General features: G+C 33.6%; 2 protein-coding genes across 4 annotated transcripts in view; one reads left to right on the top strand and one right to left on the bottom strand.

The window, feature by feature from the left end:
- LOC120627865 (calcium release-activated calcium channel protein 1-like) overlaps positions 1-24,481 on the bottom strand; it is a 59,214-nt gene that overhangs the window by 16,518 nt on the left and 18,215 nt on the right. Inside the window, exon 2 of one of the 2 annotated variants that reach the window (XM_039895979.1) lies at positions 10,516-10,590. In XM_039895979.1, coding sequence (XP_039751913.1) covers positions 10,516-10,536 — 21 coding nt within the window. In that variant the 5' untranslated portion in view covers positions 10,537-10,590. Of the gene's footprint in view, positions 1-8,536; positions 8,837-10,515; positions 10,591-24,481 lie in introns of those variants that run through there. The other variant, XM_039895981.1, reaches the window with a different exon arrangement.
- Positions 11,189-23,121, top strand: LOC120627866. 2 transcript variants are annotated; one of them, XM_039895982.1, is made up of 7 exons: positions 11,189-11,319; positions 18,943-19,141; positions 20,382-20,573; positions 21,484-21,543; positions 21,637-21,699; positions 21,796-21,856; positions 22,886-23,121. In XM_039895982.1, the coding sequence occupies exons 2-7, from the start codon at positions 18,944-18,946 to the stop codon at positions 23,107-23,109; spliced, it is 798 nt and encodes a 265-aa protein (XP_039751916.1). In that variant the 5' UTR covers positions 11,189-11,319; position 18,943; the 3' UTR covers positions 23,110-23,121. The 2 variants fall into 2 exon arrangements, with proteins under 2 accessions (XP_039751916.1, XP_039751917.1); XM_039895983.1 differs by lacking the exon at positions 11,189-11,319 and adding an exon at positions 16,336-16,449.

Raw genomic sequence — 24,481 nt, 5'->3', positions numbered from 1 at the left:
TAAGAAGTAGTTGAGAAGGTACATTGTTCCACATTCTATAGCGCCGCTTTAATGCCAGTTTAAATAGTCGGGAAAATCCTTTTGGGATTTCAATATTGCAAGATTAGTAATAAAAGAAACCACGGTGCCAGGAAGGCACTTGATATTCTAAAGGTGTCCAACAATACTGCTGTCAACTGGCGTATGGTAAACGCAAAACGGAATTTCCAAAAATACCCTTTTTTCTTGCTTATGTAAAAACCTATAATATTTATTTTTCAGGGGTTATGTTGCATAACAAAAGTACGCTAGTACTTGCATGGCTTTTATTAGCTTGTATCACGTTGTTAAATCTACCGTTTTTTACTATAAAATAGGTTTACCGCAACTTGTGCTTTCAATTTCTGATTAAATGATAATAATATAATCACAAAATTTTATTCATAAAGTTTCATTTTACTACCTTTTCCCCAAAATATCACCTTACGGATAGCCGTAAGGTAATATTTTGAGAAAAAAGGCCCTATATGGCTTTACGGATTATTTTAAGAAAATTCCTGATAAGAACCTTAGAATTTAAATCGATGATTAAAACAACATCTTATAAATTAGCTTATTAAAAAAAAGCATTTTTATTTACTTTCAAAAACTGGTATTCTGTATCTGGCATCTGAAAGTTAAATATTCTATCAAGAGACTTAACTGTTTGTAGATTATGTTTTATTAAACTGAACGTCAGTAATTTTTTTACGGATTTAGGACAGACTGCCAGACAAACGTTTAACAAACATTTTTAAAACGTGCGTTAAGCTGAACATTCGAATAAACATAAGATTTTGTTAAAAGGCCAGGTCCGAAAGGGACGGTGAAGTCCTAACGAAGTTTTTCCCAATCGTAATAACTCATTAGTTATTAACATCATTATCATGCTTGCTGTAATTGGAAATCATACTTAGAACATACTCGTTTAAGTTTACTCGTTGATTCAAAAGCTTTTAGCATGCTCGCTTCTAATTGTCTCACAAAAAGATCGATAGGTGGGTGGATAGCCAGAATTACTTATTAGTTTATTAGTTCACAAGTTACAAGGTTATAGCCAGTAAATAAGAAGCTTGATAAATGTTTGATGATACCTTGGGAAGAAGGTATTAAGGTAGGTACATGTGATCGGGGGATCATTTGTGCTTTCTTATGGGACTGGGGACCCCAAAAAACTCCCTATATTCTATTTAATTTTGCCTGTTATCTGAACGTTATGGCCGCTAACTATATGCCTCATAAGAAGGCTCACTCAGCGGGCGATGGACAGAGCTATGCTTGGAGTATCGCTACTTGATCGAATCCGGAATGAGGAGATCCGTACAAGAACCGACATAGCTTAAAGAATCGCGAACCTAAAGTGGCAATGGACGGGCCACATACTCGTAGCTTGAAGAACCGATCGACGTTGGGTCTCAAGGTGCTGGAATGGCGACCTCGCACAGGTAAACGCAGAATTGTTAGACCCCAAACGAGATGGACGGATGACCCAAGTGGCACAACTCCCTACAAAAGACCTATGCCCAACAGTGGACTTCCATTGGTAGACATGATAATGATGATGTACGTACCTGTTGATGTGATTTTTTAATTATATACCAAAAAGTATTGTTGATTCTACCGGGGATCTCAGAGTGGCAGTTAGCTTAGTGAGAGAAATTTATTTGGTTTTTCAAAAGGGGCAACCATCATTATTTAGTTGCCGACGGTATATTTTTTTATAAACATTTTTTTGAAATTGTTTTCGTTTGTTTGTCCATTCTTCACGGCCTAACTGAGCCACCAATCAACTGGATTTTTGGCATAGAGTTAGTTGAAACGACTGAGTTATGAGGGAGAAAATGATTTTTTCACGTTTCATATATTACAACGTGTAACAGAATTATAAAATAATATTGAAGGATATAAAATTATATTTCATTTCAAAAGTATCATCCTGTAAAAATATTAAATCAAAAGAAACATATTTTTTTCATACAAACGAATTCAAAACAACGTGTTTACTTATGACAACCCTATTGAAGATAAAAGACTGACACGCGCATAGTACCTACGCTACGCGACCCGAGTGTAATAAAGTGACAGGAGTCACATTATTTTAATTTTGCATGTTATGTTAGGGCTGTATCTGATTTCTTTCAGTAAAAACTATGGCCACTATATAGAGGGGTTTACTGAAAAATTATATATTAGAGTTTTAGTTTCAAAGATAAGTCTCAGAGACAATACATAGCGTACATCTAAAGCCTGTGAAGTATTATAAAAAATAGTCCCTACGATTTAAAAGAAAATAAAAACGTATTTTCCACTTGACCTTACTTTAAAATTTAATATGGGGATGAAGAATTTAGTATAAGTTTACTCTTGATAAGTGGGTTAGAACCTTAAGTCGTTACTGAGGACTACTGCCTTGTCACAGGGACGAATGGACCGAAAAAAAAACAGTCAGACCGAACGTTAATAATAATGCGAGTAAATTTTTCCAATAAAATTTTCGCACGGTTGATTAATGCTCAGAACTTTAATACATGCAATTATGTTATTCTAAGAAGTATGGTTACCACGACTTCCAGTCGTAGCGTTATAACAACTCACGATCCCAAGTTTTAAATTTACATTACAGTGATTTCAATAATTTACTTGGTACTGATTTTATTGGTTACGTTATTTTGAATAAGGATAAATAACAGAATTTTTATCATCATGATTGTTATCAGCCGGGACCAAATCACAATGCCGGGCACAGGGGATTTACATCCATCGCCTAGAAAAGTATTACTTATCTTAAAATGAGTTTATATTTGACATACTTACTTTGACAAAATTAGAATTTTTATTCTGTAACAATAAAAAAACTGATCTTCTCCCCTTTCATAGGAGAGAAGGAATATCTTAGATATTGGAACAGCGTAAAGGGGTTTATGATCTGTCCGGCTTTTTTTGGGGTGTAAATTGACCCATATTATTATTATTATTCTGAATTCACAACTATTAAAATCATTCGCGTGTAATATCGATTGAGCGGCGATTATTTATGTAGCTGCTTTATTTATTTATGACCGAGCAACCTTCATGGGAGTGCGCTTTTTCCGTATGTCTGTGGGTCTGCCAAAACGTCTAAATATTATTATAGATATTGAACCACAGCAGTTCAAGGGCGAAAACGAAATTTCGAAGTTAATAAAGAAAGGCCTCATCCAAGCAAATATACCTTGATGTTAAAATGATTACCCTACGGGTATAGAGACCTCACAGAAGTCTTTAACATATTATGACATACCTAATTACAAGTATATGTAGGTATTTGTAGTGTGGTCAATAATTGCGTTATTAATTACGACCACACGTGCAGCATGTTGCAGTTTATTGTTCACTAACTCCATCGATTACAGTTAGCATGACAATACTTTATTTCATAAAAATGTTGGTACTATCACAACCTTCATTTTTATTCTCAGGTGTCGTGGATAATATAACGTACCGATCTTCAGTCAAAGTACATTGTATTTATAAATAAAAAAATACTTGTTCATACTCATACAAAAAATGAAACAGACAGGCTGACAACAAAATTATTATAGAACTCACAGTTTTCAATTGTGTCGTCTAAATAAATGCCAAAATTCCGTGGGCTGTAGAATCTAAAATATAGGCTCTTAAGATCATATTTAAATAAGTTAGATACATAAGTATAATATGTACCTATGTTACAAGACTTAATAAATGAATGGTATTTTATCCTGTTCCTCATATTGTGGTTTAGATCAATATTTCAGCTTGCAGCGTATAAGACAATTTTATCACTTGTAATATGTTGAGATCACAATTCATTTCAACAAACTCGTAAAAGCAATTTTCCTAGCGGTTTTGCATCATTTACTTATTTACAATTATTGGCCAAGAGATTGAAAAGGCACGTAGATGATTTTTCAAGTAAAAAACTGTTGTTTACATAATTCCTTCACAGTAAACTGTATTGCAATCCGATTTGTTCTACACATGTAGGTAAGTAGATAGCAGGTACTTGCTACGTATCTAAATCTAAGACTAGGTAACGTAGTATGTAGATATGTATATCACTTAACTTACATAAACACAGCTAGCCTCGATCAAAGTTTCATGAAATTATGACTTTGCATTCTATAAATAATATAAACCACTTTAATAATCTAGATTCCACGTGTTATAATTTTCTTCCAAAACTGCAGTACAGTTCGAAGGAATTACCGCGCTCGACTAACGTTTTTCAACACTACCTTGATATAGCTTGCCTCCTCTTAAAAATACCGGAAGATAACTTTATATTTTAACCTTTGTACAACTTATTTATGATGTCGTTTTTTTCCATGTATGTATTTGGAAAATAGTCCAAATACATACATGGAAAAAAACGACATCATAAATAAGTTGTACAAAGGTTAAAATATAAAGTCGGTAAATAGTCTTGATATGCTTTTAAAAAGCTACAAAATTGCGAATCATATAAACCATTATATTTTCTGAACTTTAAAGTAATATAGTGATTATTATAGTCGTATATTTTTTGTATGCATATTTTAATTAAACGGTTTCTCAAAATGTTTTACGTTTACTTCAAAATATCGTTAGGCACTTTAGTTTTAAGTTGTCACAAACGAAATGTTTTGCGCTGCTCTAGTGCTTGCAGCCTGATTTTATATATGCTTTAAAAGATTTTTTTTTTAGTTCCTTAAATCCTTGGTAGTTTATAAGAGTACCTACATGATGATGAATATAATTAATTTGCATGTCTCATGTTCGGAAAATTGGCGCGCTTTATCGAAACTGTTGCGGAAAACACCTCTTTAGTTTACCACAGGTGGTAATGTATTAAAAAAGGGAAGTCAGAACAGCCAATCGTCTCATAATTTACTAATATATTTTGATGTGTTTGTTTTTCCATTTGTACCTTGGACAGGCAAAGACCATTGATCATACAGCTTAAATAATTCTTTTTTGAATTTAAATAAACGATAATTTATTTATTTAACAGGCCCGCGACTTAATCTGCGTACAATTTCTACATTATAATTATTATTCATAAATTATAATTGTAATTCAATTACATATTTTTTCCATACAAACTTTTATCCACTTTTAAGGGTTTTTATAAAATAAAATGATCTTAAAAGGTTGTCTGTATCAGTTTATTAAAATGATGGTTATATTTTAAACTAACCACCGTATCGTTAAAGTAGTAGAAGTCAGTAGTAGAAGTCTCGACAATATCCAAATTTTAGCCAAAACAACCAGACTTAGGTACTTTAAACCAAAATTCTAACATCGATTTAAGTTAGGCATTTGTTAGTACAGTGTATACTTTATGTGCCTTTAGTAGTCATCTGTTTTTTAAGGTAAGTATTCATGCAGTTACAATGCATAAGCTAGACACTCCTAAAGAAATGCAACAGAAGCTTATTTTTATTAGCTTAGTATTTCTGCATTTACTATAGGTACCTAGTCCTCGCTCGTCAATATGAAAAACATACTAACAGAGTGTAACATATGGTGACTAATGTAATAAACAGACAGCAACATAAGTTTTCTATTTTTATCCCCGACAAAGAGGAGACTGCACATGAGTGTTACTATTACATACGGACTCTTCCTACTTGTTTATGTCTAATACCTAGTACCTACAAGTAAACAATTTTTTTGTTATAGTTATCATTGGTGGACAAAACAGGTGGCCTACTGGATCGTAAGTGAAATACTATTGCCTATAATAAATATTAAATATGGGCTTTGCTTGAAATAAATAAATTATTATTATTATTATAAACAGAGCAACACTTCGCAGGGCATGCAAGAAGCACGTCCTGCAACATGCCGCCCTGTGTCCGTCAACTAGAGGCGTAGGTGTAGCCTCATGTGCCTGTAATTACACCCGCAACCACGCCCTTCAGACTAGAACACAGCATTGCAACAATGCTGTTTAGCGGCAGACATAACTGTACGGCGGCGATTACTTCGCCGGACGAGCTCTGTCACAAAAACCTCTATTACTACTTATTTCTGTAATATTTGTCTGTAAAGGTCGTTAGCGTGTCTTACTACGAATTCTTAGGTTTGGTTACGGATACCTTGGTTGGGCTTATATTAATTCACCATATCAACAATAAACTACAATAAACCCATTGACATCTCTTAAAAAGTTTAAGTATTAAACGTAAGTTTATAGAAAAGTCATATTATAGTATAAAGGACTACGTAGTCGATAAAAAAGCTTGGGTGTGAATTATTGCTCTAACCAGGTTGCTCTTCTAATAATTTTAAATGACATTGTAAGATGGTGATAACAAAAAAAACACCCGGCTAAGATTGTTGTGGGCTTAGACCAGGACGCGTTTGGAACTCTCGTAGCTTTAGTTTTAAGTTTACGAATATGATTATCGCCATCATCTCACTACCGTGTAGTTCTTATGTACGCATCAAAAGTGCCGACTATGGGCCTACTTGAATAAAGATATTTTTGACTTTGACTTTGAGTTTTGAGAACTCATTACGAGTCTCCTCCCACAATGAGAAGGGTTCAGGCCTCAGTCCACCACGCTGGCCAAGTGCGGTAGACTTCACACGCCTTGAGAACATTATGGAGTCTGGAGAACTCTTTGAAATGCAGGTGTTTTCCTGCACCGTTGAAGCAGGTGATATTTTAAATGCTTGAAACCCACATAACTTATTCATTGTTCGTTGACACGCATTCGGACTGATGAGTCCGTTTCATCTTGGTGTTATGTTACGGCCGGGTACCTCAGGGTAGCGTGTTATCTATCTCCTTTACTATTTGCCATATTCATTAATTCTGTCACTCAAAATACTTTTGGGTACAAGTAAAGGTAAAGGTAAAGAGTATAAATAAATAACTTAGAAAAGTTACAGGTATGTGCAACATTTAGGAATTAAAGCAGTATAATTATATATGCCATAGGTATATAATATAACTTATATTTATAATAACAATAGTTAAACCCGCCAACTCGAATTGTACCAGTGTGGTGGGTTTATGGACTTAATCCCTCCGTCCTATAACAGAGGGCCATTTTAAAGACAACCGCTGGGCCGATATTGATACAGTGATTTTGAATTGTACAGACATTCTTCTTTATACGTATATTTAATCATAAAGAGAAGTACCATTTCATACCGACTGCAGACTCGGCAGTTGGGATCGTAGATTCGGTAAGGTCGCCTTTTGTATTCTAATTCTGTCTTTGTAATTCTATTGTTCTTTTTTTTTCCTAACTGCTTAGTGGTAGAACAAATAAAGAGCTAAATAATAATAATAATAATAAACGGAAATGGAAGACTGCCCATTTATAAATTAATGTTATTATAGTTAAAGACACCAAAATTCACAGTTAGGTTATTAATTTTAACACAAATTTAAAATAAAAAAAAAGTTATATCCAGGCCTTATTAGTAAATAAAGGGTCGAACGAAATTGTTTGACTTAAATTTTATAAGGTAAATAGGATCTAGGGTGTAAGCTTTCAGAAGTGGGATGTAACCGGTTGCGGAATTTTGTAATAATCACAAAAACGAGGCCGGAAAAGTAGGCAAGTGCTTGACGAATAAGTCTCAACCGCAGGTGAGGGCTTCTGTACACTTACAACTCCATACATATTTGACAGATTTACGTTACTAAAAGTCAGGTTTGTTACTTAAAAGTAGATAGACTCAGATATTGCAAGAGTTAAAAATAGAATAGAATAGAATAGAAAAACTTTATTGAAACACAACACAATAGGAAAAACACAAGGAAAAGAGTAATAGTACTTAGTGCTAGGGTGCAAAGGCGGCCTTATCACTAAAAGTGATCTTTTAAAGGGAACCTGACCGTGCGAAGCCGATAAAAAGTGGAAAGTGGATGGTGCATAAAGTATGATACAAATAATAAAATAAATTTACATGAACATACATACTACATTTACATAATAACTACCAAATCTCCGATATAAATTTATAAATACTATAATAATAGATATTTATGATATATATTTAGGTACTTTAATGCTTAAGTTAGATGGCATTGTCTCAGTGAACATATAGTTTTCTGTTTATTCTGGTTTGACCTACATGGCTATTACCTACGTAAGGCCCTTCCGGATAGTACCTAATCATTAGGTCAACCACTTATGTGCGTGAGATGAATTTTTTCCTTGAAACCTAATATCGTTAATACTTGGTATAGATATAATTTTATCTTGTAGTATGCATACTTTCTCATGGGCCTGGCTTACCTTTCGCCCGCCTTTTTATTTTTATTTCTAAAATAGCGACAGATACTAAACAAAATTTAATGTAATTCGTATGGAACTATCGTTAACTTCCTCCTTTAAATCAAAGTTGAATCATCGAATCAGTCCATAAAACTTGAAGTCCGCAGTCAGTCAGCAGTGCAGTTCAGCAGCAGTAATTTATTTTATATTATATCGATAATATGGTTTTAGCAAGCAGAATCTCCATTTTAAACGTCGAAAAATAATATGAAACTTACCATATAAATTTTCCACGTACACTTGTTTAACAGTTCTAATATTTTCTTCTTGACAAAAAAACGTAAGTAAACAGTTAGAAGTAAATAGAAACGGTAAAGCTTATTAAAACTAACCACTCTTATTTAGTTTTTGGGATTATCGACGTGTAAAATAACCATATTATTCAAGGTCCACGAATCGGAAATGGTGGAGTCACTTTGGAGCAAACAATAAAAACTTCCAAACTTTAATCCAAAGAAGTATGATGTATGATCAGCGAAGGAAAAAAACAATATCGTTTGCTGTAGTGTTTGTATTGTTAGAATAAACTAAAGCACAGTCTTACTTCCTGCAATTCACGCACCTATATTGGATACATTCCAATAATTGTAAAATGTAAAGACGATACTATTTCTGAACCTGTTAGTATACAAGTATCACGTGCATGGAATTGTTATTATAAGTAGGTACTTAACCTTTTAAATCAAATCGTTATCACGTCATACAAACTTTTCATTATGGCCGTAAACTATTTTACCCATGCTGTAAAACGATGACGGACCTAAATCGAAATCCCTTTTTAACTTAGTGTTGTGTGTGTATCTGTGTTTCAGTGTGACTGTACCTAAACATGTTGAATAGATGTACGAGGAATTTTGTTTTCATACATGTGACTATAATCTCAAATTTAGGTAATGTCAGTTTTCAGAAGTTACCTCAAAAAATTGACTTGCACGCCTTCGAGAAAAATATTTATTTATTTTTAACATGTACTACAAGATTTATTACATAATTTATGGATAAATATAATACAAATGAATAAAATATGACATAAAACATTATAAAAGACAGGATATTAATATAGTGTACTATAGTGATACTCTGCAAATATTGAAGTTAAGGTCATTCAACATTCTCAGAATCTCAACAATTCACGGAACAATGCTGTCCACCCGTCATGGAATAGATACCTAGATATGCAATGCTCAATGCATTGCTGTCCAAGAGCGCGTTAAATGACGACAATGAACGTGGTATTGGTGCCATTATTCGTGAAACAGTATTACAGGAAAAGACCACTAATAATTTGTTTTTTCTTGGACGAACGTTAAGCAAGTACGTCTTTTGGGGCACGTATACAACACAGTTGGTTATGAAGATCTGGAGCGACGTCTCCTAGTAAGATTTGGCACATTATTTTTAGTTGGTCGCAAGTACGTCTGACCTCCAAGGAGTTGAACCCTAAGCAACCTAAAAGAAATTTGTTTGGGTAGGTACATAAAGGGGTAAAAAAGCACCGCCTGAAGAAGTATCTCAGTATACAAGAATATCGTAGGGGTGCCAGATGCAACTTCTTTGACTCTCAGACTCCAACTTTGGTAATAGGGTTAATTTTTTGTCAAAAGTTAGATACGCCCCTGGTCTCTAACATTTTGTACTCTGGGGATAGGAATGCTATACATTACGGACAACTCTCAGGCATTCGTCACGATGTTTTCCTGATACTTCATTGCTTGGAACGCTTATAGCTCCTGAAAGTTAATAGGTGAATGCCGTTAGTTGAACTCGGTCCCTGCGAAAGTCGAGGCCGATATTTTAACCAGTAGCCAATCACGCGAAGATTCACATTTACATGTTTATGTGTGTGTGTGTGTATGAACCTATTGCGTATGTTTGTGAATTATGGTTTTCATTATTTAGGACCATAACCTTTTTTCTACTGCCATAGTAGTCCGTGATCTCATTTGACCTTTAACGTAAACACAGACAATGATCTCATTAGAGATTGTAAGAAATTAAATAATGAAAATATATATAGACAAAAAAAAATTGTTTTATGTTACTAAGTACTGATATTTTTTCTAAAAGTATTTGTAGTTTATCGAACACATGACTGTGAAGTACTTCAATTTTCAAAATTACTTTTTCTGAATCGATAATGATAAAACAGAGACTGATCTCATACTTTTCAGAAACCAATTAAACATAATATACTTACATTATCAGGTATTTCCAACATTTTTGTACTAGTTTATAACCACGATCATCAATCAACGATTCATCATCGTTTTATCTGAAAGAAAAAAAACACTTCATTATATAATATATAACACATCAACTTAGCAAAAAATCCAAAAAACTAATATCCAAAAACTTATAACAAATGGTTATGGCTCGATATTATCTAATAGAAAAAAAAACCATAATATGTAGGTTCCTATGTAGGTTCCTGTTTTTTTTACAAAAGAATTCTTATTTTAAGATTTATAGTGGAATTTTAGCTGTTTTTTAACCACGGTTTTATTAATTTATTAAAATTTTAAGGTCATTTAAAGATTTACAGATCTAAAATTTAAATAATGCGCTGCGTTCATCATATGAATTAATATGCGTCCACTCCTGGACATATGTATATTTTTTTTTAGGGAGTTCTAAATATTATATTTTTTGTTTTCATTATAGGCATAATGCATCCGGACAGATATATAAACACATAGGATGAGGGGAGTTGTGTGTGGATACAAGATTTAGATTAAAAACCTCAGATGCCAGTTCTGATTTCCAGTGGTTGTATATCTGTGAAAATTAGCCATCTGTGTTATTTACTGTCACTGTCACATTTAAATAAATGTCAATGTCACAGACAAAGGTCAATGTCAAATGCTATTTGTCAATGTCTAAAGCCACTGTACTGTCAAAACTTGAGTGTATATATTTTTAATGTTTTTGATATAGACTGAAATTCTAATGTTATTTTAAACTACATCTTAAATATTGTGTCTGTAAATAGTACATCACTCATGTAAGTATACCTTATATTATTCGTATTTTTTTCATTCAGTAGGTAGTTATTGTTCCGGATTGCTTTCGAAGTTCTCTCCAATATACCTACATTTTAATAACATAATATTATGGACAAATATATTAAAATATATGATTTAATATTGACCAAATTTGATAAAAGATGTCAACAGCTTCATTCAACAAATGTATACATCTTGTGCATATAAAACTTTTAAACATGTTTGAAAAGTCTAGATAATATCAATGGTAAAGTTAGAAAGCAGTAATAATCAACAGAAGGATACTTTAGCCACCAACAAAATCAACAATCTGAGTGGGCTATTTGTGAAGTAATACTGAAATTTACTTGGGGTATTGCTAACTGTGAATGAATGAATACACTTTTATTTTACACCACAAAATTTAAAAAAAAAAAGCAAGGTAGAACATACAATTGGGCTTTTGCAACATAGCTACGTGTTGTTATAAGTATGTTCTAAACCTCAACAGGCTATGAGGAAAGCTATGCTTTGAGATCTCTCAGGTCTGTGTAGTAACCTCGCTGTAATAAATTGTGTTTTATTGTATTGTTTAAATTTGGGTCAAAAACTACAGGAATCTAATTATTATTGCACATACACAATTCAGTCACTTATGCCATCCATTAAGTACTCACTCACTACTTATGTTAAAATAAGTAGGTAAGGTCACTAATTTATGTAAAAATAAGTAGGTAAGTTAGCTTTGCGTCAAAGATCTCACTTTGTAAAAAAAACTACTATTTAGTTTAATATCGAATTGATTAATATCAAGTATTTGCTTTAGATTTAAAGCAACCCTGCATTAAAAAAAAATTGTAGGGCTCATTGCAACTTGCTTTATGACTTATTCCCTCCTAATGGTCCGAACAATGTGCCTCGCCCATTGCAACTTTGTCTCTCTCAATAGGTACTAATTTGCACTTTCCATTGTCCCCTGAGCTACTAAGCCTTATAATGATTCAAACATTGCTAAAGCATGCAATGTTTGAAAAGTTTGGTCTCCTTTTGTGAATTATAAATACTAATTTACAGTGTGCGATTTTAAGATTGTAACAAGGCAGATTATCTGGTGAATTCTAACCACCGTATGTTTAGTTATGTTTTTTTGGGGTTAGGATACCTACTCGTTTTGAAAACATCATTTATAGCTTGAATAACCATAGATAATACTGTTAAATTTTATAAAAACTTTATGAGCATGGAACCTAAATACTTTATGTTCTAGTCATAAACACTACTTAAGATCCTGAATATTGCAAAGTGATGTACCAACAATATAAAAATAAATAAATATACTACGACAATACACACATCGCCATCTAACTTGAAAGTAAACGTAGCTTGTGTTATGGGTGCTAAAATGACTGACATAATATATTTTTTTATGAATAATATACATAAACACTTATAATATACATATAAACAACTAGACACTGAAAAACATTCCTGTTCATCACGCAAACATTTTCCAGACGTGGGAATAGAACCCACGGCCTTGGACTCAGAGAGCAGGGTCGCTGCCCACTGCGCCAGTCGGCCGTCCAAATATAATATCTACTATACATAAAATTATGATGTTCTTCACAGCGTTTTTGACTATATTTCTGAGTCTGGTTACTTCTAACAAACAGTTTATTCTTAATAATTTATAAAAAAATTGAGACGGAATATAAAACGCTGTATACCTAATAGGGATTATCGTACTCAATGTTTGTTCATCTTCTCAATTGTTTTGTTTCATTTTATTTATGCAACTAAAAATTGCAAAGAAGAGTCGAAATGGAAGGTGCACGGTGCATTTTAGGTCGAGTTTGAAATCGAATTCGGACATTTCATGCTAAGTTAAAACAACCTATAGTTTTCTAGTAATTTGCTAACAGCTTACTGTTATGAAATACGAAGGTCCGACGACGTCCGTCGAAAGTGGCCCTGCACTACTTTCTATAGCTGTGAATTGAGTCTTGTACCAGATGCCTCCTTTACTGTATGCCGAAGCTTCCGTGTGTGATGCCATCTGTAGAAAATCGTTCTTGGACGCGTTTAGAATTTTCGTGTTTATCTACTTAAATTATGTATTTACTAAATTTATTTCAAAAAGTTATTTTAATATTATTGGTTCGTCCCATGGATGACCTCGAGTTGTAAGACAAAAACCGTGCACTTAAAACAGGAAGTTATCGAAACAAGTTAATCATATTCCAGTGGCTGTGATTTAGAAACTCTAGAGAACTTCGCACAAAATTTCTGTAAGTAATATAGGCTCCTTTAAAACGCGGGAAAGATTAGGTAGGTAAATAGAGGCAAAACGGGAAATCAGAAAATAGAAATGCTTGGAAAAATTCACTCAGTAGGTAGGTACCTCGTTAACTTACATAAAATAAATTATTCAATTTCTTATTTAAGTAATATTTACTGAGTAATAATTGTATCCTATACAACTATTTTGAATGTGAAAGTTTTTTCTTTTACGCTACAATAACAAAACAGATTTGGCTGTTATTTGGAATGGCGATATACCTACCCTGAATTTTAGTACCTACATTTTATACCGCAAAATTATAATGTTCCTACAGAAATAGTTAAAAGTACCTTTAACCAAATTTCAAACAAACGAAATCGCGAATAAAACCTAGTAAATAATAAACTAATCAATAGTGTACTTGATATGCAGTCCCATACAAAATTCTGCAGAAAAACTCTACTTTTGGTTTTACTCTCTCATTAGATTAACACTCAACAGATAAACGAAATCAAAACCGTTTAAAAACATTTTCCCTTACATCAATTAAATGACGACAGAGTAAAGACACTTTTTAACTAATCAGTATACACCATTAATTAATAAACGTTTTTATACATATAGTTTGTTTGTTTTTGCTAAAAATATAATATTTCGTTACATTTATAGCTTTTTCTGGCGTTTGTATTAAGCGCGAACACATTGGCTTTTTTACTAGCACACGTATAATCAAAGTAAATCGACACTTCACCATCAGCCTCTTTATTTTGACGAGACTAAATTGCTTATCAGCCATATACCATAATCGAATCGCAACCCGTGTAATACTTATTATTGTGTAGTTCCGGTGGCCATCCGGAGTCTTCATCACCAGCTTCACTTTACCAAATGGTATTTTCCGAAAGAAAATCCAAAGTTACACTAAAAGATACTCAAATCGTTGTAGGTGTGCCAATAATATTTGCAGACAGTGGCGTGCACATCATACACGCACAAAAGCACTGCATACCCTAAAATTGATATATAACCCGTATAGGAGGAGAATTTTAACCGTTATATTCAATTTTCCTGCAGTATGCATACCCTGGTAAGGAACCCAATGCACGCCACTGTTTGCAGAGTTCTCTCAATTTCTCCAGAATCCGTGTCGAGAATGGATATTGACCGAATGAAAATGGGACCACTTGAAAAGTATACAGTTTCGCAAAAAAGAAAATAAATTTCAAAATCTGTTAATAAATAACAAAGTTCTGTAGTAACAAACAAAGCTTATAAGTTGTCTAGCTATAATAAATCCACTTTTTGATTGAATATAACAAAGCTTTAAGTTGTACAGCTTTAATAAAGTCACTTGTTGATAGATCATAACAGAGCTTAAGTTGTCCAGCTATAATTAAGTCACTTGTTGTGAGCTAGTGGCATGCCTACACTAATAATCGATATTCATTTCATTTGAATAATTCTATGATAATAATCGTGTATCATCGTAATATTATTATGGATTTGTTTATACTTACATGTTTTGATAATTTCAATATACCGTTTTAATTGACACTATATTAAGGTGTTATCTTGTTTCGAACCTCATTATAGAAAATGAAACCGTTATACCGTCAGTCTATTCGTCACCATCATTTTTATAGGAACTTGAGGAATTGTGTAATAAGAAAGTCATTGGTCTTGGCTCTTCTTGCACAGTAATTCCAAAGTTCTAGTTCATAAAAATATACGTACATATAGCGTATATTTTTGTTTAGCGTACATTTACTAATTACTGAATATATAAAAATCTGGGTACTTCCCGTTGTCATAAAAAAAAACGTAAAACATAAACGCACTGTATTAAAACCCTCGAACAGATGAACAGACGATACGCAGAGTGCCACTGGTTGGCACAAAACCGTAGAATATAGAGATATTTAAACTTATTAATCATTAATGCTCATTGAAGGCATATTTTTTACACGCTTTATATTAGCTTCACTTGTATGTTTGTTTGTAACCGACTGCTTTGGGCGCGATTTTGACCCACTTTAAACGGTCAGATTTCTTTCAAACTTTGTAGACATATCGAGGACCGATGACAATACACTAATCTGAAAAGCTTATTCCAATTTTCACTATAAAAAATAAGATTTTTTACTAATTACTACAGCGCCATCTAGACCCAAATGTAAAAAAAACCTATGGCGTTACTTTTTAATAGCCTGTTTTAAATAATAATTAGAACTTGCATTTCGAGAGACGGCCGAATAAAATAAAATATATTTTATCTCTTTAATGGTGGATGGGTTACCGATTAATTTTGCTCTAATAAAAATAATAGATCTAGAGAAAAACTAAAAAAAAATCGCTATTATGAATAAACTAAAAGAAAGAAATTAGTTTAGTTTTTTATACCAAGCGTGTTTTTTTAGTTTGTTTGAACTATTTAATTATTTGTTTTTAACTCAAATTATAAAAGACTTACTGCTCTTACAGTGAATTAATATAAAATAAAGAAAATCTCCAGTACAAGTTATAAAACCTTTAGGGTAGGCTTTTTATTATTCAGCTTACAATGTGCCTTATGTTTTTTAATCCGTATTAGAGATTTTATTGATTGAATTTTATATCATCTGCCCGCGTAGTGCACAAATAAAAGGCAAAAATTTACAGTTGACAGTGCGTATACGATATATTCTGCTAAGCCCGAATATAACAATTTTAGATTTTGGTTGTTTACCTTCAGGAAAAGTGACTGACAAACCAAACGAGTGATAATCGAAGAAATGATTATCATCCATTTGGATATAAAAAGCGGGCAACAAGAATATCTGTGGCACCAGAGGAGCTAATGCGTTTCCGGTTGTCTTCTTTGTTTGCATAGGTACTATAATTGACTGTACTAGAGTGAGATAACTATTATCACCAATATTTTAAACAAGAATCACTATAATATGCAGTGAATCATTATTTATAACATCAATCATATATTATTATGCATAATGCAGGTGTTATATTTTATTAATAAAGACATTGTAGCACGTACTATAAGCAATGCACGAAAAAAAATCGTTCGCTGACTCTTACTTATTCTGTGATGTTACGAGAAATCGGTATAGATAGGATATTTGGATATTTATATAAAATTTCATTGCTATGAGCGACTTCTTTTAATTATATTTTTCAATTGCAAATAAAAAAATATAAGGATGCGAGTACATTCAACATCATTATCATCATTTTTAACCCTACTACAGGGTACAAGGTTCTAGACTCAGGTAAGCTGGTTTCCTCACGATGTTTTACTTTACCTGTGATATTTATTGCTTAAACCGCTCATAACTTAAAAATTGCGTTCTGGGTTTCGATCTCGGCCCGTAAGTAAATCCGAAATCCTTATCTCTAAGCTATTACCGCTTGCATAGTGTATTGTATTTTAAGAATCCGCTGACATAAATTCATAGCCGCAAGTTATCTTCATAGGTAAAAAAGCATCCGAATATGCGGCATTTTTTCTTACATGTCTTATTGTGTAAACAATCTTACAATTACTTTTTAGTTTGAAAATATTAAAAAATTATGAAAGCATACATGTAATGAATATCTCTTTCTTTTTAATAGTGTTTAATTATTGCAACATTTGCTTAATATTCTACATAGTTATATATAGTATATTTGTTGATTCCAATTCTTGTTATCTATTCTGTTATGTTTTGGTGAACAATAAAGTGTATTTTCATTTCAATTTCATTTTAAATGTTTTTCTTCTATTTTAAAAATATACCCCAAAAAGTAATGAAAAGATTGTTTATAAAATAAGACAGGTTAGAAATCGTTATTGTATAGCGTTAATCTACGTAACAGTTATACGAATATTACGCTTGTATGTTTCAGTCATGTTATTACAAGTTAGATGTCTCAATTCCAAGACACAGTGATAAATATGTAAAGATATCACACCGGCCGGCCCTAAGCTGCATAATCGGATTATGTCGAAAATCATTGTGAAGTTCAAGTTACTAATTTATCATCAACGTAACACGTACACGTTCCTATGTACCTTCCTATTTATTAAAAGAATACACCGTTTTTTTATGTATATTTGTAGATTTATTTAATTCTTCGACTTTGGCGTGTACGAATGGCAGACTTATGCACTTACTTTACATAATAAGATATAAAAGTCATAATCTACCTAATTAGTTGAAACCTTTTTAGCTAACTGAATACTTATGCTCAGTGCTCACTAAATTGTATTTTTAGTTTATTGGCTCAATATAAAAAAATGGAAAATAACGTTATCAAAAGTCTAGTTTTGATTTTTTTCAAAGCGAAAGAAGCTCTAGCTTGTAGGGTAGCAATTTCAGTAGTTTGGGACCTCAGCGTCCACTAGTTCTTCGTGCTAAATGCGCTGCCCATTGCTACTTCAGCTTCGCGACTCGTTGAAGTATGTTATACATTAAATTACGTTGTATTATATACTAACTTCTCCGATTATTTAATGAGTTCAAAGAGAGGGTACCTACAAAGTCTAGTAGAAGGCGTTAGGAAGGAAGTGTCTTACCTGCGTAAAAACAATGTAACTTTTCGGAATTAAGTCATGTAACATTAAGTACATATATCGAGCATCTACTAGTCATGTGTTTTTAACAAAATTCCTTTTTAATGGTTCATTAAAAGTGGCATTATTTTTAATTTAATATGGTGGACAGTGGACTTTTAGAGACTGCGGACGAAACATAATTTTTTAGAATTGTTCCAGTCTGTCCCCCTACCCTGTAGGTAGTGCTGTACAGTCTGTCCCCCTACCCTGTAGGTAGTGCTGTACAGTCTGTCTCCTCAGGGGGACAGAGTAGGGGGACGTAGTCGGGGGAGTAAATAAAAGCCTATTGTTTATTTTAATTGGCATACAAAGTATGCAACTACATGATAGTATACAAAAGATATAAAAATAAAAGGGTTAAATAAAATGGAAGAATAGGAAATGCTTGTTTTTAAATATATTTTTTACCAATTTCATTATTTTAGAGTTTAAACTGTCGTGTTTAAAGTGCATTTGGGAAATTTTACGTGAGCCGTTAATTACATATTAATATTTTATTTTAACTCAACTGCCTTTGTCTTTATGTTTATATAAAAAAAAAAAATATATCTCAGTTCTGACTGGCCAAAATTATACTGAATCTGTGATCGATGTGGGAATCCAGATTGAAAAAAGCAGAGTTAATGAATAAATGGACGGAAAAAAGAGAAGGATTAAGTTAACATAGTTTTATGATGTTTTGAGTTTTTTTTTAATGAGTTATACTGTAAGATAAGAATAAAATGATATATTGTGCTTTTATTATTGCTTCTGTACTAAACAATTATTTTTTAGTATGTCCAGAAGCTATGTTCCTACCCAAGAACAAATAGAAGTATTAGTCGACTTCATAGAAAAGAGACGTTGGCTCGCCACCGGTCATGCCAGGACTACCCACGCGAGGCAACGCACACGAACTGCCTGGCAAGACATTGCCCAAAAGCTAAACAGAGTGGAGTGTGGCTGTCGGAAAACGTGGCAACAGTGGGCTAAGGTCTTTTATATTATATACCGTTCTAGTTGCGACTCCGTTCGCGTTTGTTTTAGTTTTCCGAATGCAAGCTTTCTTTATGCAAAAATTCGCAACGATCGGCTAAGCTGCACCCACTTAAAGTTTTTCGTGGCGAAAAGAATCATATAACATTATCTTCAGTATGGAAGCAAGGCTGGAAAAAGGGAAAAGGTTTATGAACCTGATTGCGTACCACAGTATTTGTAATATTAAATAATTAATATCTTTTATTTCTGCAACTTTTTTTTCCTAATGTACTTTTAGAGAAAAAAACTGAATAATTTCAAATAAATACGCAGTGAAAATCATAACATCACCTGTGTTTACACTGCTCAAATGCGGTCACGGATTACTATGAAAACCGAAAGGTTAGGTTATGTTCTTAATTATATTAAAAACATAATTCGCACACATCATATTTTTCATACACCATCCGCACCCACATACACGATTAAATTTGATTTTTTTGCATAACGATTAGTTTATAATTAGATTGTCTTTTTTATCAGTTACTTTTAAATGGAAAGTGATAAAAAAAAATTATCCGTTATTATTGATATTTTAATGGGTCCCTTGGTTTCCTAACCCTTTTCCTTGTCTTGTATCTATAATAATAATAAATAAATATACTACGACAATACACACATCGCCATCTAGCCCCAAACTAAGCGTAGCTTGTGTTATGGGTACTAAGATGACTGATGAATATTTTTATGAATTATATATACATAAATACTTAGAAAATACATATAAACACCCAGACACTGAAAAACACTTAATGCTCATCACACAAAAATTTTCCAGTTGTGGGAATCGAACCCACGGCCTTGGACTCAGAAAGCAGGGTCGCTGCCCACTGCGCCAGTCGGCCGTCATCTGTGGCAGTTTCCTCAAGATCATTGCTGTAATTGAGCCGAACCTAGATAACAGACAAGAAAATAAATAAACAAACCAACCAACAGACTCTAGTGTCGATAAATGAATGAATACTGAAATAAAATAGTAAATGACTTGTTCTAAAAATACTTTTGTTCGTTTTATTGTTTTTTTAATCAAGTTACATTGAGAAATTAATCGGCTGCGGAGTGTTTCCAATTCGTATTAATAAATTGATATAAGATAAGAAATGCTAAGGAATTGAGTAATTATTGCTACTTCGTCTAAATAATATTATATATTTGCTTCTAACAACGTGTACTTTACGTTATTGGTTATCCTTCAGTATTGGAAAGACAAAAAGGGAGCTATAAAAAGAAAAGTGATTCAAATGCGGACCAACAATAAAACACAGACCGGCGATGATGGAACCGAAGAAGTGATCACTCTTTCCACAACAGAAAAACGTATGGTGGCCTTGATAGGCGGAAAAGTTTATGCAAACTGTAATAAAGCAGAAGAAAACGATCCATTTAATGTATGTTGTATTGCTTGTTTTGGCTTTATATTAGATAGTTGGTTAAGAATTGTGTAGTTAAGCTGTTTTATCTTCTAGCTAGGTCGCGGATATGTTCGAAAGCCTTCCCGAGGCCCAGCCACCGGGCGACTAGTGTCCGTTTCATAGATCACGGTCGTATTCCGTAGATTATGGTATTGTGGACTGCGATCCCAACGCGACGATCGCGTCAACTTCGACACGACAGTCGCGGTCGTATGACATATTAGTCACGGATGGCATTTTTAAGTAAAGATTCTAATCTATGTAAAGTGAAAAGATTATGTCGGACTACTGCCGACAAAAACCCGTAGGCCCATCTTCCTGCTTAAAAGCGATCTTGAGAACTCCCCTCGCATTTACGACAGAATAAATGATAGCCTTGTTACATAGCATAGTTATTATCTCATCACTGTTTCGCCGATTTTGGATTCCTTACAGAAAAAGACTACCACTTCCGGAAAGTTGTATTGGTTTGGCTTTAACTACGGCCTGAAAGAATACGCATTCCTTCGATTGCAACGAGCCTTTTAAGTGCATCCCACCTGAGGCGTTCAGGCAGATTAAACTGCATCGTATTTTGGCGAAGCTGCTCTAAATACTTTTTACATCGGTTTATTCTCTATTAGTCCCAACTGAAACCTACATTGCAGAAAACCCCGAAAGCAAGAAGCTCTCAACTGTCGGTAGTGCTTTATTAAACTTAAAATAAATATTTTTTGAAACTTATAAATAATTCTCTTATTTAACTTATTGCCAATTTCCTTGATCGGCTCTAATTTATTTTCAGAATAAATTGGTGAATACAAGTATATTTATAGATATTTATCGCTAAATAATAAATTGTCTTCTTATTCTGAAGCACAAATGAAAATTTTGGGTGTGTTTGCAGAATTTCAACCTTGGGGAAGATCGCGAAGAGACGAAACCTTTTGATATTGCCTTTTTAAATGTAAGTTAAAATGTAAGTTCTTATAATTTAAACGTTGCGTGCTAGAATAGCAAGTTACCTATTAAGATACCTAGTTATTGCGGTTTTTCGCAGGACCCAACACCCGGAGCGTCTGATAGAACGGATTATGAGCTTATACGTAACAGTGAAGAATTGGTGAGACTCTTATGATAAACGTAGTACTTTTGTAAAGTCATAATATCTTTATTCTGCGCCATTATAATAATTATGGTTTTTTTTTTTGATATACAGATGGACGAAAAACCATCTATACGAAAAAATTCTACAAGGAAGGAAGCCAGTGATACACCTAGTAATGTATTTTTTCCAATAATAACTACACTTACAATTTATTATATATATAACTAAAATGTAATGCGCTAGGAGGTATAGGTACTAACGTTTTAAAAATAAAGGGAAATGGAAGTGATTCGTATAAAAAGAGTCCTCTAAAGTTATTGACTTAACAATTAGCACTTGCTGAGAGCAAATGCCATGATATACAATGAGCATTGTATATCATTGAATTCCGCAAAGAAAAGCCTATGTTAGACTAAAGCACTGCATCGATCTAAGCGAGATTTGGCGCATATATAGCTTTCATCCGAGACATATAGAGGATACTTTTTAACCCGGAACAGCACAGGTAATCTGGTGATAAAAAAACCTTTTTTACCTATGCACCGCTGCACAACTAAACCGATCTTAGCAAGTGATAACTTAAATCCTAAAGACACGACAAAGACTTCGGGAACTTTTTATCCCGGGAAAACAACCAGTTCCCATTAATAAAATCGAAAATAATGCGGACGGAGTCGCGGGCAACAGCTAGTCTACTAATCTAAACTATTAATATAAAGAGGAAAGATTTTTTAGAAACTACTGAACTGATTTTAATATTTCTTTCATAAAGCTAAGTTAAGCTATATATTATTTCAACAATAACTAATAATATTTCAGCCTGAAATAGTAATATTTGCTAACCAGGTTTCTTTATCCGCGTGCGCTGACTAAATGATACGAAAATCAATAAATCTTTAGTCGGCACTATACCTATGCCTTATGAAGTACCAACATAAATCATTTGGTAAAATTTCAAAAAAAAAGTCTCTCTTCACTTATTCGCTTTGAGCATAGAATATTTATCCTTACAAAAAAAACATTTTGCTAAAAAGATAATTTTATGTACTTAAACCTTGCTATTTACATGATAATACCTTGAAATAACGGGACATACATCTATAAGTTACGAACCTTAGGTAACGCGGGTAAAACCGCTGGGAGCATACATCAGTCGATAGATATTATAGAAGTTCTTTAAACATTTATTTTATGCCTGCAGCACCTCGGCGACGTCGGTTGATGACTCCGTCACCCCACAGACAGTGCCAGATGGTGGATTTCACCGAACGGATCATCGCCATTGAAGAAAGGCGGGCTGAGACGGAACGGATCATAGCTCAGTCACAGCAAGAACTAGTGGGAGTGCTACGACAGATGAGTGAAGCGTGGACTATACAGAGTGCGGCAATAAAAGAATTAGTTTCGAGATTAAGTAATAAATAATATTTATAAGATTTATAATATAAATAGTGAAATTTTCATGAATGATTTTGTTTTTAAAGATGCTCTTTCGCCGGTAATAAGTACCCATTTATTATAGTCTGTGTTACGAAGTTTGTGCCATACACAGCGTACTTCTCTATGAGTATCGCGAAATTCGGAATCCGACTGTCACATAACTCGCGTTCGGGATATTGGGGTAAACAGAGTGCCAAGTGTGAGATTTTCGCGCTTGAGATCTCGGGCTACACAGTGAGAGATTTTATTCCAGCCCTATATTTCTATGTTAGTCGCGCCGGGCCGGCTGGTCCAGACGATGGTAAACTGAATTTTCTTTATGATAGAGTTTACTTTTGTTGGGACAAGTTATTACCATAGAGAAAAATAATAACTATTCCATTCATACCAACATTAAAATTATACCTACTTTTGCTGAATTGTTAGTTAACTACGATATATACGAGAGAGCGCCATATACTTACAATACTGGGAAATCTTCGGCGGTGAGCTCTGTGGTTTTAAGTTGAACGTCCCGGGTTCGATTCCCAGCACGGGCAATTTTAAAAGTTATAATTTCTAAATTTTCTCCGATCTAGTCCGGTGAGGCTTCGGCCGTGCCTAGTTACCACCCTGCCGACAAAGATATGCTGCTAAGCGATTTAGCGTTCCAACTTGCGGTAGGATGTCGCGTAAAATCCGATTAGAGGCATGGGATTTATATAGCTGCCATTAACACCGATTAAGATTGCAGTCAAGATGTAACTTGTAGAGAAATAAAAGTATAAAAAAATCGTTCTGTCACTAGGTGGCGCTGTTTCGATACATATAAACATAAACGTAGACGTAGCAATCTTACAATTGGCGCACAGAGCTCGGTAAGTTTTACAACCCCTTAGAGCCAACCACACGAACTCTATATAATAATGAAACCCAATGCGAGCTGTGAAATGTCCGCAACTTACAGCACGCATCGTGAAATTTATTCGACTCGCTTGAATATATAGAAATTTCTTGGTCAGACGTAGCGCACTAGTAGTAGAGCTCTCTGTGACAGTGTTCGTCCGGAGAAGTTCTATAGCCATGCTTATTTCTGCCGCTAAGCAGCATTGTTGCAATGCTGTTTTACGGCTTCAAGTGCGTGGTTGCCGGTGGTACATGATTCTTAACACCTACGTCTCATATTGATGAACACTTGGCGGCATCTTGCAGGACGTGCTCATTGCGTGCCATATGAAGTGTTGCACTGATAATGTAAAAAAAAATGTATAGCCGGATCAAAAAAAAAGAAAAATAGATGCCTAAGGTCTTTGTCGCTGTAGTTTTTCCGAGTGACGAAAATATCTAGTAATGCAGGCTCATGTAGTAATTCCAAATG

Source organism: Pararge aegeria, chromosome 12 (genome assembly GCF_905163445.1).
Source record: "Pararge aegeria chromosome 12, ilParAegt1.1, whole genome shotgun sequence".
NCBI classification, from domain to species: Eukaryota; Metazoa; Arthropoda; class Insecta; order Lepidoptera; family Nymphalidae; genus Pararge; species Pararge aegeria.
This window is presented reverse-complemented; position numbering and strand designations above follow the sequence as displayed.

Excerpts from the sequence above, each read along its gene's own strand:
- LOC120627866 (XM_039895982.1), top strand. The coding sequence starts at position 18,944 with ATGTCCAGAAGCTATGTTCCTACCCAAGAACAAATAGAAGTATTAGTC. Across the intron at positions 19,142-20,381 it reads CGTGGCAACAGTGGGCTAAG|TATTGGAAAGACAAAAAGGG; the intron begins GTCTTTTATATT and ends GTTATCCTTCAG. Across the intron at positions 21,857-22,885 it reads GGAAGCCAGTGATACACCTA|CACCTCGGCGACGTCGGTTG; the intron begins GTAATGTATTTT and ends TTATGCCTGCAG.